Source organism: Lissotriton vulgaris, unplaced genomic scaffold (genome assembly GCF_964263255.1).
Source record: "Lissotriton vulgaris unplaced genomic scaffold, aLisVul1.2 SCAFFOLD_2196, whole genome shotgun sequence".
Lineage (NCBI taxonomy): Eukaryota > Metazoa > Chordata > Amphibia > Caudata > Salamandridae > Lissotriton > Lissotriton vulgaris.
Genome location: NW_028240745.1, coordinates 143,910 through 160,871, shown reverse-complemented (window position 1 = coordinate 160,871; position 16,962 = coordinate 143,910). Strand labels below are relative to the sequence as shown.

General features: G+C 47.0%; 1 protein-coding gene across 2 annotated transcripts in view; it reads right to left on the bottom strand.

The window, feature by feature from the left end:
- Positions 1-16,962, bottom strand: part of THOP1 (thimet oligopeptidase 1) — a 165,427-nt gene that overhangs the window by 26,378 nt on the left and 122,087 nt on the right. For both annotated transcript variants that reach the window (XM_086947950.1, XM_086947949.1), the window contains exons 10-11: positions 6,877-7,063; positions 5,987-6,115 (exon numbers count right to left, since the gene is read on the bottom strand). In XM_086947950.1, the coding sequence (XP_086804076.1) occupies positions 5,987-6,115; positions 6,877-7,063 (316 nt within the window). The remainder of the gene's footprint in view (positions 1-5,986; positions 6,116-6,876; positions 7,064-16,962) is intronic.

The window sequence follows — 16,962 nt, the reverse complement described above, 5'->3', positions numbered from 1 at the left end:
ACAAGAAAAAACGAGTGCGGAGCAGAAGACAAGAAAAACGAGTGCGGAGCAGAAGACAAGAAAAACGAGTGCAATCAGGGGGGGTCAGAAGCAAGAAAAACGAGTGCAATCAGGGGGCAGAAGGCAAGAAAAACGAGTGCAATCAGGGGGGCAGAAGGCAAGAAAAACAAGTGCAATCAGGGGAGCAGAAGGCAAGAAAAACGAGTGCAATCAGTGGAGCAGAAGACAAGAAAAACGAGTGCAATCGGGGGGGGGCAGAAGCAAGACAAACGAGTGCAATCAGGGGGCAGAAGCAAGAAAAACGAGTGCAATCAGGGGGCAGAAGGCAAGAAAGCTATAGCTTAATCGCTCGCAAATGCAAGACCTATTGCATTTGCACCCACACAGAGCCACACACACAAAGCCACCCACACATAGTCATTCACATAGAGCCACCCACACCCACACAATCAATCAATGAAAGATCTATATAAACACCAATATCTATATGGTTACGCAGTTTCGTCCTCTACATATTTGCCCATCAGAAAGAATCACTGCAGCTTTATTTAAAAACAGGCCATGTTTTTGGCTTTTCAAATATTAATAACTATAAGACATATCTACCGTGTGAGCATCACAAACTGAATTATAGCTAGGTCCTTGAATGGGAGACTTTTACACTTTGATACTTGTTGAATCGACCTCAGAAAGATGAGAGGCTGACGCAGCCCTTTATTGACTCAGAACTATGCAGTTCACAAGGCTGGCACTCTGCCCACAGATTGATCCTGCGGCTGCTTCCTTCTTCTGTGTCCAAATGGCACGGGGACACTGCTTTAATGTGTCACTAGCAACCGGAAATGCGCTCCTCAGAAGATTAATGCATAGGTAGACTACGTTACTCAGTTTATTTATGGGCCTTATCTGAACCCAGCACTGGAATAAGGTACCAGGAACTTTCCTGTCTGAATTAATACTAAAGTGCTTACAACTCATTAACTTTATTATTGTGACTCGGATTATCTTCTTTTTACCACTTAAATAGTAATTTATGGCTTCAAATTCCTGAAAACATACTTACACATTTAATCTAAATTACCACAAACAGCAACAATTCCGCTTGAAGTAAAATCAGGAAATTCACTATAAAAACACAGATTGTAAGTGACACAGAAAATACATAATATAACTATTCCCAAAGCAATCACTTCCTTTACTCACAGAACCCATCTTAAGAAACATTGAGGGGATAGGGCGTGATCGAACACACCTCTTATCTGGTCCTACTGGCCCATACCATTCCTAGGCTGCCTATGGGCTGGTGCTGACCAAAAGATCATGTCCAAAGTTCGTATGAGGAGCCTCCAACATGTGAAAGAATTTCAACAACTCAGTCTTTAAGTGCAACTCTTCTTCACCTGGATTGACTACACAAATTTCGAAAACCAGAACATAAACCCTCGTCTAATATTTATTTGGTTTATTTTATAATAGGTTCTTTAGTATGACAATCCGGCTGCCAAGGTCGTATTTCAGAGGACTAAGGGTCAAACACAGAGGAGAATGAGCAGGTAGCGGGGAAAAAAAACCGTCAATTAGTTTACGATTGAGGATTCCTACACAGAGCAGAACAATTTGGTCTTCAGTACTCTTCAGAACTTCCTACATCCATGTTCAAACAGGGTGCAGCGTAAGAGCCTTTGCAGCAAAGGACTCGGACCCTAAAACTGTGGAGCGCCGGGGGATGGGGCAGCTCCCGGGGGGGGGGGCCTGGGGGTGACAAGAATGAGTGCCGGGGGGGGAGGAGCCAAGATGGCGGACGGGACGGACGTGTGAGCGCCCGGCTCCCCAAGCCGTCTGCTTCGCATTGATATCCTGGCACTAATCCTTGCCTACACCGCGCTGAGATGATGACACGAACGCGCTGATGACAGTCGCTTTCATTTGCGATCTCCGCCGGCCGTTTTGGACGAAGACTCGGGGAAGTAGCCGATCAACGGGGCTGCCCACGATCTTTGTGCCGATTGTCGCCGCAGGACACTGGTGCTCTTAATCGGGAGGACGGGCTGTGGAGGTGCCGGCGTTTGGGACTGACCCGATTGCGGAAGATGGACGGAGTTTATCCTGTCCTTTGAGGCGCGACTCCAGTTGGCTGAGGAGTGTGTGCCTGGGAGACGGGATCCCTTTGTTCCTCGCTTTCCACTCCTACGCTGCTTCTATCCTGGGCGGACTCCATCTTGCGGCGTCCTTCTAATCGTGCACTATCAGTACCCACGGGAGGCGAGAGGGCTCTCATTATGCATGGCCCCCCGCGCTGGTAGCCGAGTGCCCTTCCGTGGTGGGACGATGGCTCTTCTATAACGGAGTCGCCCCCCTCCCTCCAGTGTGGATCCGCGGGAGAGATGGCAATGGCGCCTGCCCTCCAGCATGGACAGAGGGCTGTTCCCTTATCCCCAGTTTGCGCGGACCTGCCTGCACTTGACCCGGGCGATGGTCCGAATGCGACACTGTGCGAAGCGGATCGGCTGGTGCTACAGAGTGACCTGACCTGTGGCGATATCCTTGATGCCCTTGCAGACCTACGAGCAACATGGCGGCGCAATGCTCAAGAGCTGGGAGGTAAGATCGAGGAAGCTATGCCTTCCACAAAGCGACCGAGGCTGCCTGTTTCCCTGCTGCCTACGTGTGCTTCTACATTGGATACAGTGTTGCTGCAAGTGCGAGCGGAAGACCGAGATGTCCCTTGCTACAATGTTGCGTGCCTCCCTACCGACGCTGCTACTGCTACAAAGTCTCCCCTCACTCTGGGAACTATGACTCTGCCTGAACTACTGCTATCAGAGCTCCGCTTATCGCTCTCCCAGTTGTTTGCCCCCTTCGAGGGTGTTGCCTTCGGAGCCCTCTTTCTACATTGCCGGAGTGAGTGTCATCCTGCATGGCAGGGGGGGTTCGTCATTTTGGCCGCTGAATTTGTGGGAGACTGGAAACACTCGTCTTCTTCTCTTCTGCTCCTTCCATGTCGAGAGCGGCCATTTTGCTCCTTTGTTCTGCCGGACATGTATCCGCTGAGATGGTCATGCTTGGAGAGATTTCGTCGTTCTGGCCAGGGTTGAAGGGGCCCCTCACCTCGGCTTGCTTGACCGGCTGGCGGAGACCCGGACTGTTTTGTGTTTTGCTATGCTGACTGTTTTGCAATTGCAGCCTTTTTCCCATTTGAGTTTGTGACTATTCTGTTCTGTTGTGTTCCTTGCAGATGGGAGGGCGGTTCTGTACGGGCCCGGGGTTCTCAGTGTGACTGCTTTACTAATAGTGGCTGGCCTTGTCATATGCCCGCTCCCATGCCGTGATCAGGGTAATTAATAACGCTATGGCTTCCCGGGTGGGCTGAACAGGGATTGGAACTGCTTTTGTATATGTTGTGAGCACACATCGTGAAATGACTTCTTCCATCTCTTCTATTGTTGCAATTTACTACAGCACTGCTGCTTTCGGAGTAGGAGGTTTTCAGTGTGGGACGCAGTGGATGGCCGAGGGTCCCGGGCGCTCTGATGCTAAGTAGGCTCCTCCCCACCTTATTCTTTTTGGGGGTTTAGGTCAGAATAGTTTATTCTTTTCTCACCCCCTATATCATAGGTGTTGACGTTTTTTTTTTCTCCTTTTAATTCTTCTCTTGCTCTTCTTTCTCTTCTATATTTCGGGTTTACTGGGCGACAGGCACTATGCTGGGGGGGGGGGGGGGCAGGCCATAGCCTCCGCATTGGTGTAGGGTGGGGGGTAATTTAGTATTTCGTATTAGTTCTATGGGCCTTTATTTCTCTCTTATGTCTTCTGTGCTTTTCTTTGATTCGATTCTGGGTCCGGGTTTGGGGCTGACCGAGTGGAGGCGGCGCTGACGGGGTGCGTACTTGCCGTGTGAATATCCTGCTGTTGATTAGCACCACCTCACTGCCTGAGTTTTTAATTCCATGGTTGCTTTTCGACATGCTGCCGCTTCCCGTGATGTGAAGATACTGTTTGGACTCGAATCTCCTTGGGACTTATTCTTCGCTGCCTTTTTTCCTGATAAAATTATTTAAAAATTTTTTTTTAATTAACCTTCATTTCTCCTTTCCCCTGGGGTCATGGTTCTCCTCAGTGTAACATCCATCAACTGTTGCTATTTTGTCCGTTGCCGCTGGGGGGCCGTAATGTTTGTATCAGTGCTTCAAAGTATCGTGGCCGGCCTGATGGTTGTAGGCCCGTATTTGTTCTTCTTACATGCACGAATAAAGGTTTTCAAAAATTAAAAAAAAAAAAAAAAAAGAATGAGTGCCGGGTGACGGGGCAGGGCCCAGGGGGGCCTGGAAGTGACAAGAAGGAGTGCCGGGTGACGGGCCGGGGATACATTATTAATAAAAACAAACACGGCCCCCAGTCCCCCCCGACCCCCGAATGCTGCAGCGGGGTGAAGCCTGCGCTGAGATCACAAGTAAACATTGTAAACTTACTGTGTGTAACGCAAAGGCGGTGGAGCTTTGAGCGTCGCTGCTGTCCAGGTGTGGCGTTGTGTCAAGAAGAGCTGCCAAATGCTAGTTTGGGGGCATTTAAGTAGCAAACCAGTTTGGGGGGGAAAAAGGGGCGTGTTTGTTAAATAACAAAGGTTTCGCACTTGCCTTCAGTCTCGCCAAGAAATGCACGAGAGCGAGAGATGCTTTGCTAATGTGCACTCGTCTGCCGAGGAGGTGCGAACCTTACAGGTCTCCGTAAATCCCTAGACTAGCTCTGTGTGGGTGTGGCATTTAATGCAAAAAAAAAAAAAGACGCTACACAGCTTCCAATAGCGCCTCAGCTCCGTACGCTAGGTGAGGAAGTAAGATTTGCGAAATGCCCCCTGTAAGCTGGCTCCAGTACCAGACGCCTGTAATGGCGTGCATGTGAGCCGGCCAACCCAGCTCTCAAATCAGCAGGACACGGTCCACCGGCAGCGCCCCCCTCCGCAATGGTCTCAGGCTCAGATTCCGACTTCACGTCTGCTGAAGACAGTATTACAGGCTTAGTGCTGTCTGTGGACCGCATGAGACACTGAGGGCGCTGCATGGGAGCCCGGAGACGAGGGGGAGCTGAGCCAGGAGTGGAGGAGGTAGGCAGGGGGCAATGTATGTTGACAGAGCGCCGGATACCAGCTGCTACCCGCATTCCAGTCTAGCTCCCCCCCTCCCCGACGCTGAGATCCTGTGCGGGCGGGCTGCAGACACCAGACTATCAGCAGCTCAGACGCGTGTTCAAGAGCTCTATTGAGTGCCGGGAGGGGGGCGGCGGGGAGGACAGCGAGACGATCTCATCAGCGGGAGGGGAACAAAGATACGGACAGCGGGAGGGGGCGGGAAAAAAGACGGCGGGTAGGAGGAAAGCGAGAGCAGCCTACCTCAACCTTACCAGCAGGAAAATGGCGGCCTCAAGCTTCTGAAATTTTTTCGGATTCGGGGGCGTGTTTTGCTGTCCTGAGTGACGGACGACGTCACGAGCTAAAGAACAGCAAAACTTACGCCCCAGAATCCGAAAGAGACGGGGCTTGTTTGGAGTGACTCCCTTCTCTTCCAATGGCTGGCCTCCATTTAGGAAGCCAGCCAATGGAAGCAAATGGAGCAGAGAGGTGGGTTTAAACTGCCCTACTCCAAAACATAAGATCTCCTGACCGGAAGCTGCGCTTTGCGCAGCTTATAGGTCCCTCGACCTAAAAAGACCAATGACCTAGTTGTCTAGCAAAAGCTCCTCGTGCCAGACATTGCATATCTCAGTTTATTAAAATCCATCACCATCCTTTGCTTGAGGCCAAACCAACTCCAGCAAGTGGTACAAATCACATCATCAGCATCTTAGGACTCGGAAAATACCCTTATTACACCTGATCTTGGTATACATTTCTGGCTGCGCTTTGGAAGAGAAAATACAACCTGTGGTAGTGTAAGACTCTCAGGCACCACAAGCCCCACCACCAGCATTGCCAGCTCAATAAATGTCTTACCTGGTGATGCTGGAATGCCCAGGACCTCCTGGCAGATGCGGGCGTACTCCTCTGCGGGATCAACATTAGTCTTTGTGTGCAGCACCTGGTCCACTGTTGAAAGCACGATCTGCCGCAGGTTGAAGAGTCCTGCCCCATTGAGAGTGGGTGAAAGAAAAGCCATTGGTGGGAGCAATCTGGCACAAGTGAAAGAAATCAGAACCAAGGAGGAGGACAGATGGGCCAAGAGATGACATGAAAGGGATGTGGTTTGCTGCAGGTCAAAGACACCTGCTCCACGCGTCGCGAGGGGGAAGGAAAAGGGCAAGAGATGGGAGAAAGAGATCAATAGACGCTAAAAATGATGTGCCGTTTAACAGTGGTTAGACAAAGCCTCAGAACGGTGGAGGAGCTACAGAGCAGTAACCATGGCATCAATGGGTGCAATGCGCCAGAGGTTAAAGAGGCCTACTCCATGGTGGGAGAGAGTCTGAGGCAAGAGCTTCCCCTGTAGGGGTGGAATCTGACAGATCAGAGAGAGACCTTCTTCATTGTGGAGGAGAGAATGAGGCAAGCGATGCCTTTAGAGAGGACACAGATGAGAGAAACCGTCTCCACGGTGGAGAGAATGAGGCAAAAGATGCCTCTCTAGGAGTGCAGTCTGACACGGATCAGAGACTGTCTACGGGGGAGAGAATGAGGCAAGAGATGCCTCTAGAGGGGTGAGATATGAAATGGTTAGAGGGTATAACCAAAACGTTGATTGCCATTGGAGGGGTGGACAGATGGGGAGAGATGGCGGTCGTGAGTGGGAGGGTCTATGTGGTAGGCTATAGTAATGACTCAGGGGTTGGTCGTCACAGAAGAGCAGTATTAGTGGGACAGATTTTGTGAGGTTAGAAACAGGGTACCTGTGTTGGCGAGCCGAGATTTAATCACTTTGCTTAGTAGGTCCTCCGGGATGGCAGCACCAGTCTTGTAGTGTTTTGACATTTTCTGCAGAGGCTCCTTCTCCCAAACCCAGTTTTCAAGCATCTGAGATGGGGCTTCCACAAAATCTCGCTCCACGTGTGTGCCACTAAACATGGCAAAGTCAGTCTGGGGAGGAAGGTAAACACAGTTAATGCATAGACTCTAGGACACACCACTACAAGGGTGCAGGAAGAGAGTACAGAAAGCAACTCCCACAGACAGTGTTACAGCACCGGCGTCAAAGCAAGTGGCGCCAAACGGTTTACTGCACAGACATCCGAGAAGAGAGGAGGGAGTGGGCGGACCATATCGCTGCACAGACCTTTAGGTAGTTGAATTACTACCATGGAAGGTTAATGCACAAACCAGAGGAAATAGTATTAGTGCAGAGACAAATGAGCTATGTAGAAGAAGGACATTCTGACGTGTAACGGACCCAATGGGACAGAGAAGTTTAATGTAAAGACCCTCGGTGGCGGCACTGCCAGTCCATTTTACAAAACCAAACCATTGTCAAAAAACAACTGGAAGAAGTTAATATTATTTACTTGAAAGGAAAAAGGATAAATTGCATACCTGTAATCCTAGTTCTCTTATCTGGACCAAAATGCATCAGGGGCCAGCGCTTGTTTGAAGGAACAATTAAACTTGATGTCGTCCCTTTACATCGTGAGTGTGTGCGGCTCACCTCTTTGCCTGTGAGAGAGGCGCTCGTTTGAATATATATATATGAGTGAGTTCCCTGCACTAAACTGACCGTGACCAAGGGAGCGGACGCTTCCGAAACGCGTCGGTTGTTTTTTGTTTGACCCCCCATGGAAAAATAAACATCACGAGTAACAAATCAAGCGATTGACAGTCCGTTTTGTTCTGCGACTCCATCCTTCCCCGGGATCGGGGAAACCTTGTTGAAATATATATATATATATATTTATATATATATATATACACACATATACATACACACACACATACTTCTCCCCCCCCTGTTTGTACTCCTCGTAGGGGAGGTTTGATGGGTCGCATGTGAATCCAGAAAACTCTTCAAATGGCAAAACTACTCCTACTGGTAAGTAACCATTTCGTTTTGCAGCGTTAATCCTTTTCTGGATTCACGTGCTGTGCAGATTATGTAGGGGTTTCTCCCCTGCTGGGGGTGCTGTGGTGAGAGGAAGATCTTGCAAACAGGTGTTGGAGTACTTTCTGTCCAATTATTCCTTATTCCCATTTGTATGTCCACACAGTAATGCTTGGTGAATGTATGTGGTGATGCCCATGTGGCTACTGCAAGTATAGTATCTAAGGGCACATTGGCCGTAAATGCCAGTCGCTCCTTTCTTTCTTGTGGAGTGAGCTGTTGGTCTTCTGCTAATTCCCTGTTAGCGGTCGCATACCATAGTTGGATAGTTTAGGCTAGGCAGCGGACATGCGCAGCGGTCGCGCCGGCAGCGCGCCAAAGGCAAGCCCGTCTGCACCCGTCCGCGGCCGACCAGGGCAAGGGGCACGTGATGCTGCCCAAAATACACCTATACCTCCTCTGAGTTATTGACGTGCCAAGGTAACTGGTCCATTTCTAAACATACACAGGCCAAGCTTGTTTCACTGGGTCTCTTTTCTTCTCCTGACCCCCCCTTTCTGGTACCTGCAGCTGAGGTGGCTCCTGTCTTTAAAGACAGTGGGACTCTACCAACAGTCAGTGCTTAATTTGAGCAGGAGCTTTCAGGTGCTCAGCACCTGCACTTTTTTCACAGGGCTGGGGCTACAATTTCTGACTCTGCAGGTGGTGGTCTCAATATTAATTGTTCAAATTCAAAATAAAAAGAATAACATACATTGCATGGTTTCTGGCTGGTAAATGTTCATAGACAGGCCAGCATATGCCTGTCCAGACAGGCATGATTGTGTATCACCAAGTTAGTGATGATGTCATCTCGCTGATCACAAATCCAAGAAGTTATCGACAAACTATGTCTTGCATTCTATTCCCAGAGTCTGCTGCACCATGCCACTGCCTGAGCCTAAGCATCCAATTGGATAATTGTAGCTGGCTCAAGATGGAGTTGAGGCAAGGAAGCTGCAAGAGCGCGTTTGGAATTTGGGAGTGAGGGCTCTTGAGGAAGAATAAACTAAAGTAAGTTTGGACCTTCCACTTGCTGTGTATCCAGAGTAGCATACCCTGCAGCCCTGCATTGCTGCTATCCTCAACATGCTCGATGCGGCTGTGGCCCAACGTAACTTTTGTGCGCCATGGCGTCACCTGTAGAATCTGTGAGCTGCACCCCAGCATGGTAATTGCTGAGCGTACGTGAGTCCAGTAGGCACCACAGCCATACTTACCAGCATTGGCAGCATTATGGCTGGGACAATGCCTGTGCTGTAGCAGGCAGGGTCACAGCAAACTGAGCCGTGGATGCCAATGCCGTCGCCTTCCCTGGACCTACTAATTACAGGCAGCACTAGTAGTGACATCACCTGCTGTGCTCGAGCACCTACCTGTTCTGCAAATAACGGATTCATATATGCAAAAAAAGAATTTTCATTTGGTGTACATTTTGTTTTTGCATTTGGTGTAGGTAAGAAAGTAAAACACATGTCATCTTCCTCTTCTTTAGGAAAGACAACAGAAAAACGCAGAGTTCAAAATAGCAGGGACATGTACAGGCTGACGAAAGGATGTAGAGGACAGGACCGAGGAAAAAAAAGTAGACAAATGATAAAACGGAGACACAGCTAATCCCTGCTAGAAGAGTGATCGCAAAGAGCAAAGATTGAGGGGAGAGAGAGCAGAGCATGGATAAAAGTGAAGAGGAAAAAGGGCAGAGGTTAAATGAATAGAGGGCAAATCAGAAATGCAGGGAATAAGGTGACACACCAGGTGTGACAAAGATGATAGAAAACAATTAAAGAGGTTAGAAGATAGAGTCTTAGAGCAAAGACGTAGGGGACAGACAACAGATAAAGGTTAGAAGATAGAGACTGAGGAGTGTTGAAAGTGGGGCTCACCGGTGGAAGAAGTGAGCTGTGGCCTCCTTGGCAAAAATTTTAGTACCTGCACTTCTTTTTTTACAAATTAAGCACTGCCAACAGTCCCTTCCTCGGTTTGCCCCCCCGTGGTATTTTCGGCATGCCTGCTCAATACTCGATCATTAGCTAAACATCAGCTAGAGACTTTTTGCTTTCTTGACTAAGTTCAGCCTGATTGTTTATTTTTAACCGAAACTTGGCTTACTCCCGCATCGTCACCTGATATTTTAGCGGCCATTCCTGAAAATTATTATCTTCTGCACTCAGATCGTGCGTCTGGTAAAAGTGGGGGTGGGGTGGCTGCCATTATCCACTCGAGATGGTCATTTTCTTTAATGCCCTCTCCGACGATTCCGGCGGTAGATTACTTGGTCATGAAGACCATGTCTGTCTCTCCTCCGCTGGTTTGTGTCTTGTTTTATCGCCCTCCCCAGTCAATGCCCGCTTTTTCTACCTTAATAGGGGAGATTCTCGCCAATCTGACAGTTAATAATTTGTGTATAGTGATCCTCTGCGACTTTAACTACTGGCCTGGTGAACCTTCGGAGGACTCTTATTCTAAGGAGTTTTTCGATTTACTTACCTACTTGAATCTAATACATTTGGTTGAGTCACCTACCCATAAGTCTGGCCATATTTTGGACCAAATTTAGTCAGCTAATTTGGATATTTCTCTACTCTCGGTTCTTCCCTGTTTGTGGTCTGATCATTATTTGGTCTCTTTTTCTTTGTCACTAAAACCTATGGCTAGTACTCCTTTACCATCTAACATTAAAGTACGAAATTGGGGGCGAGTAAACATCAATTCCTTGTGTGCCTCGCTCTCCTCCTCTAGTCTGATTGACGAGGATTACTCAGATTTCTCCCTCCATGCCCAGGCTTTGGCTATTAATTCCTGGCTTACCTCATCCTGTGACGAGTTGGTCCCCTGGAGATCGATTCGACTTAAGCGTCTACATGATCCGCAAAGATGGTTTTCTCCCTCCTTACAAGCTAAGAAACTTCAGCTCAGACAGGCAGAGCGTAAGTGGCGTTGGCGCTACGATCTTGCTGATAAAATTATCTATTCCACTATTCTTAGGGAATATAAAAATGACATCCTCACTGCAAAAACTCAATACTATTCTGCAATGATTTTATCTTCTCCTAATAAACCAAAGGAAATATTTTCCATTCTAAACAGTCTGTCTAAACTTGAGCGAGTCACTGCTAAACCTCTCCCCTCTCAGGACCTCTGTGACTCTCTTCATGACTACTTTTTTACTAAAATTTCTACTATTAAATCTCATATATCTTCTCCTTCTTTCCTTTTTGATCCTCCTTCACCTCCCTCCACCACTCATTTTATCACACATTTTTCACCCATTTCGACAGAGAACTTTCTCAGTTTGGTGAGTTCCACGAAATCTGGCTCTCCCACTGACAGTTGCCCCTCACACATTCTTCGGGAGATCTTCTCGGTTTGTACCGATCTACCTCTTGCCCTTATTAATAAATCTCTAGCTTTGGGTGTCGTCCCTGATCTTTTCAAATCAGCTAAGATTGTTCCTGTTTTGAAAAAGGGGGGGGGGGGGCTCACACGTCTGTCCCATCTAATTTCCGCCCTATCTCCCTGCTTCCCTTCCTGGGCAAGGTGTTGGAGAGACATGTCACTCATTGCCTTAGTTCCTTCATTGAGGCCTCCAATTACTTGGACCCCTATCAGGCTGGGTTTCGTCCTACCCACTCTACAGAATCAGTTATCTTCTCAGTCTTGGATGAACTGAGAGTGAGTGCTGACCACGGATCTACTCAGGCCCTTGTACTTCTAGATCTATCTGCTGCCTTTGACACGGTCGACCATCATCTTTTGGTCGACCGTGTCAAATGTGCTGGCATTTCGGGTGTGACCTTGAGTTGGGTCTCTTCCTTTTTGGAGAACCGCCAACAGGCGGTACAGCTCTCCTCTTTCTTCCACCTCCCGAGCGGTAACTTGTGGTGTTCCCCAAGGTTCCGCTCTCTCCCCTCTTCTTTTCAATCTTTACATCTTTCCTCTTATCTTTGCCTTACGTGACCGGGAGGTCACAGTGTTTAATTACGCTGATGACCTTCAACCTATATTCACTTTTTCGTCTTCTCCTGATTCTATTTCCCAATTTTATAACACTATGATTTTTATCAAGGACTAGATGAGCATGAACCATCTGAAGTTAAATCCCGATAAGACCGAGCTAGTCCTGTTCGGAGGCTCACCCAACCCCTGGTCTCCCAACTTCTGGCCTTCCTCTCTTGGACCAGACCCTCTGCGGCTAAAGCTGTGAAAAGTTTGGGCATAAAGATCAGTGATGACCTTTCAATGCACTCGCAGATTAGCATGATTGTCTCTTCCTGTTTTTTATGTCTCCACACTATTCGTAGTGTTTCCCGTTTTTTTACCACTGATGCTCTTAAGTTTATTCTCCTTGCCCTGGTCATTTCTCGGGTCGATTATGCTAATTCTCTTTATATTGGCATCCCTGCTTACGAACTCCGCCGACTACAGCTTATTCAAAATCAGGCTGCTAGGCTGATTTACAGTCAGTCTAGATTCCACCATGCTCTTCCGCTTCTCAGGCAACTGCATTGGTTACCGGTTGCCCATAGATGCCAATTTAAACTGGGGTATCTTATTTTTAAATCATTGGCGGGCTTAGCTCCCCTGTATGTTGCATCTAGGCTCATAACCTACACTCCTTCTAGAAATTTACGGTCCTCTTCCAAGAACCTTTTAGTGGTTTCACGTTTTGTCAGGAAGAAACATGGGGGGGGTCGAGTTTTTCTTTTTTGGCCCCTCAATTTTGGAACACTCTCCATGACAACCTTCGATTCTCTCAATCATACCCAGAGTTCCGCAAAGGTTTGAAGACCTGGTTAGTCATCAGAGCTTTTGAGGTCTAATTGTTGCCTAGTTCTGTGCCGGACTGCATTAGCGCCATTATACCTTTCTGGTATACGTGCGCTCTATAAATTCCCCAAACTTCAACTTCATCCATCGTAAAATTGTTCCTTTTGTGACTGCCGCTCCTGTGTTTGTATGCGCAAAGGTGATTAACAACCGCTTGGTCTTGCGGACTTGTTCAGTCTTTTTTAGGTAGTACAGTGGTGCTCTCCTTACATCCAGGGTACGGAGGCTTTTTTCTCCCCTTGTTTGTGGGTTTTTGAAGAAAACCGGGAGGAGAATACTTTGATCGAAGTGATATTTGGATACTACTTTTGGCAGGAATTGCGGGTTTGTTTTTAAAATAACCTTGTCCGTGGTGATTTGCATGTATGGTTCCTGTATGTTAATGTCTGTAACTCGGTCACTCTTCGTAAAGATGTAATGGCGATGAGGACGACGTCTTGAAGGTGATGTGTTTGAGTTCCGCTTTGTGCATTGGTTCCGATGGTTTTGTCTTGTGTGACGCTCTATTCAGACTCCACATGGGGACTGGGGCTGTTCTGGGTGGAGCAGTTTGTTTGGATCCTTCCAGGAATCTTTTTAAGACAGGTCTTTTGAAGAAACTTGTGCATATTTCTCCCATTGTGTTCGCCTCAATGGCAGCGTCTACCTTTATGCTTGAGCAGTTGATGTGGCTGTCTAAGAGGTGAGTTAGATATATGATTACCATTTCCTGTGCTGTGATTGAGTTCATTTAATTGTTGGCTGTGCACCAAGTGGTGTGACGTTTCCATTTGCCTGCGTAGCATTTTCTTGTTGTTTGCTTTCTTGCCTCTTTTAGAATTTCCATTGTTTGCTGAGGCAGGTTGAGGTGACCAAATTCTACCTATTCAGGTGCCAAGCCGCTAGGTGTAGCGTCGTTAGTTCCGGATGAAAGATTTGGCCTTGTTGCATTGTCAACATGTCCTTGTCCGATCTTATCCTTATTTGTCACTTGGACATTTCTAGCAATGTCGAGTACCATATCTGTCTCGGCCATTGAGGAGCAATGAGAATTAGGTTTGTTCCAGGTTGCTTTGCTTTTTCTATTACTCTTTGGATTATGGGTATTGGAAAAACGCGTATGCAAATGTCCCTGACCAATTTAGTGACAGGGCATTCCTTTTTGACAGGTGGTGAGGAAACCTCGAAGCAAAGGACCAACATTTCTTGTTCTGTACTGTTGCGAACAGGTCTATCACTGGTGTTCCCCATATTTTGAAGATGTATTGTACAGTCTTGTCCTTCAATTCCCACTCGTGGGAGCAGCTGTTCTGTCTGCTCCGCAGGTCTGCTGTTGTTTTGTATACTCCTGGTAGGTGTATTGTTTGCAGATTGATACCCTGAGGTATTGCCCAATGCCAGATCTCTTGTACTAATTTGCTTAGCGGAAACGATCTTGTACCTCCTTGTTTGTTGAGGTAGAACACTGTGGTGGTGTTGTCCGTTTGAATCTGGACAGTTCTCTTTTGAATGTGTTTCTGGAACGCCTTCAATGCTAGGAATACTGTTTTCATTTCCAAGTAATTTATGTGTTTGTTCCATTGGCCTCTTACTTTCAGTTTTTTGAAGTGTGCTTCCCGTCCATTGAGGGACGCGCCTGTTGTTATCGTCACAGGAGTTGGGCATTAGAAAGGTCTCCCCTGTGCTATGTTGTTGGATGTCCACCATTGTGTTTCTGCTTGCAGCTTGTGCGTAACAACCCCTAGCTCCTCCCAACGGCTTGGGACCAGTTGTTGGTGAGCCATTGATGGAAAGGGCACTATATAGACGGGCATGAGGGATGAGTGGGATGCCCGATGCCATCATGCCCATGAGTTTCATGACTCTCCCCACTGATAGAGATTGACCCTTCTGGTGGAGGGCGGTTTCCTGTTTGATAGCTTGTATCCTGTTTTGCGGTGGCATTTCCTGTGCATTACTTGATTTTAGTCTTGCACCTAGGAAAATCTTTTCTTTTTCTTGTATTGTTGAGTATCTTTTGTGATTTATGGAGAATCCTAGTTCTTGCAGCGTGTGGATTCATGGCTGAACATGGCTGAGACATCTTTGCTTTGTGCTTGCCTTTATGAGCCAGTCCTCCAGGTAGGGGTAGACGTACATGCCCTCCCTTCTCAGGTAGGCTGCGACTGCAGTTCGGCACTTGGTAAAAACACATGGTGCCAACTTTATCTCGAATGGTTGTACCTTGAACTGGTAGTGTGTTCCTTTGTGCAGAAACATGAGATATTTTCCGTGTTTTTTTGTTCATCGGAATGTGCAAATAGGCGTCTTTGAGGTCTGTTGTTGCCACGTAATCCCCTTTTTGAAGTCGTGGGATTATTTCTTGTCGAGTAGTCATTTTGAAGTGTGTTAAAATGAATTTATTTATGAACCTTCGGTCTAGGATTAGTTTTAGTGATAAATCCTGTTTTGGAACTAGGAAATTCAGAGAGCAGTGAATTTGAAGAGTTCTTCTCTTGGAATTCAATTGCTTTTTTTAAGAAGGTCTTTGATTTCTGCATTTAACTGTTAGAGTCTGATTTGAGGAACTACTTCTTCCTTGGTGGGTTTGCAGGTGGTTTCCTTGTTGTTGGTATGACCTTTGCGGACCCTGTGCGAATGTTCCTCTTCCTGTGGGTTTTCTGTTGTTAACCCCACCTCTTTTGAAGGTTCCTCTTTGCTGTAGAGCTCCCATTGCTCTTGCAGTCTCATTATCCTTTTTAATTTGTTGGGGTGGTTCGTCCACCTCCTTTCCAAACAGTGCCTTCCCTCTGAAAGGTCCGTTAATGATGGAGGTTTAAACCTCCTGCTTAAATCCAGAAATTATTAGGCAGGCCGGTCTTCTCAAGGTTGCACCTGCATACATTTGTCTGCTGCTTCTGGTGCAGATTTAAGGCATGTGTTGGCGATGTTTTTGCCTTCTTGGACAACAGATTTACCTCTCCTTTTGTCCTCCTCAGGGAGTTTGTTGATGAATTCTTCGATCTCATCCCATTGCTGGTGTCCGTATCGGTTTAGTAGGGCATTAGAAGGCGCGAAGAGCCACTGTGTCGCTGCCTCCTTCTCCATCTTCCTGCCCACCATGTCCATTTGTTTGCTTTCCTTTTCTGGTGGTGGTCCACTGTTAGAGATGGCACTTGCCCTTCTCCTGGCTGTGGCATTGATGATGGAGTTCGGTACAGTGTTTCACAGTATATATGTTGGGTCCCTGGAGGAGGCTTTGTACTTGTTCTCGACCCTGGGTGTAATTCCTTTGCTTGGGGCTGGTTTTTTAAAGGCCTCCTTGCCTTGATCGAAAATGCTTGGCAGCATTGGCAAGTATCGAGTCCCCTTATTGGCTGGGGCGAATGTTTCCAGAAAGAAATATGTGTCATCTTTTTCCCCTTCGAGGGAACTCCGAAGGTGTCTGCTGCCCTTTTAACCAGTCAGTTGTAGAAGTGATATCATCTGATGGTGATGCCTTCGAGGGATAGCAGCAAATTTCCTCTTCTGGGCTTTCGGTGTCTGTAGGAAGCTGGCTCTGTATATGCAGTCCAGTGGAACCCCAAAGGTAGGCAGAGGTTAAAGTTAGATAGAACCTCACTCTCGATTTGTGGTAGAGTGGTCGAGGAATAAGGCTTTATCAGAGTATAGTGTTGTACACACTCAGTCAGCAAATGAATTCACACACTCAGATTGAACTTTCAACCAATTGGTTTGTATAAAAATATTCTTTTAGTTATTTTATTTCCTAAAACCAAGCAAGCATGGCTCAGGTAAGTTAAATACTTTGCAGTAATATAACAATTTTAAATTGCAGGTGTATATATTTTGGTTTAGTTACAGTAGAATTACTAGTAATGCAATGCTTGAAATATTGTATATATACTTTGTAATGACTTTTCAATAGGATGTCAAGATTACTTTACAGATTACTTTTCTTACACAGTGTAGTAAACCTGGATACTACACTGGGGCATTTCCAGTAAACAGGTAAGTAAAAGTGTTTTGGTGATCTAGTTACAGTTTTAAAGGGTTTCATAGATTTCCCAACTCCACACTTAGAAACTTTTCACAAAAAACAGTCACTGTTATCCTATGG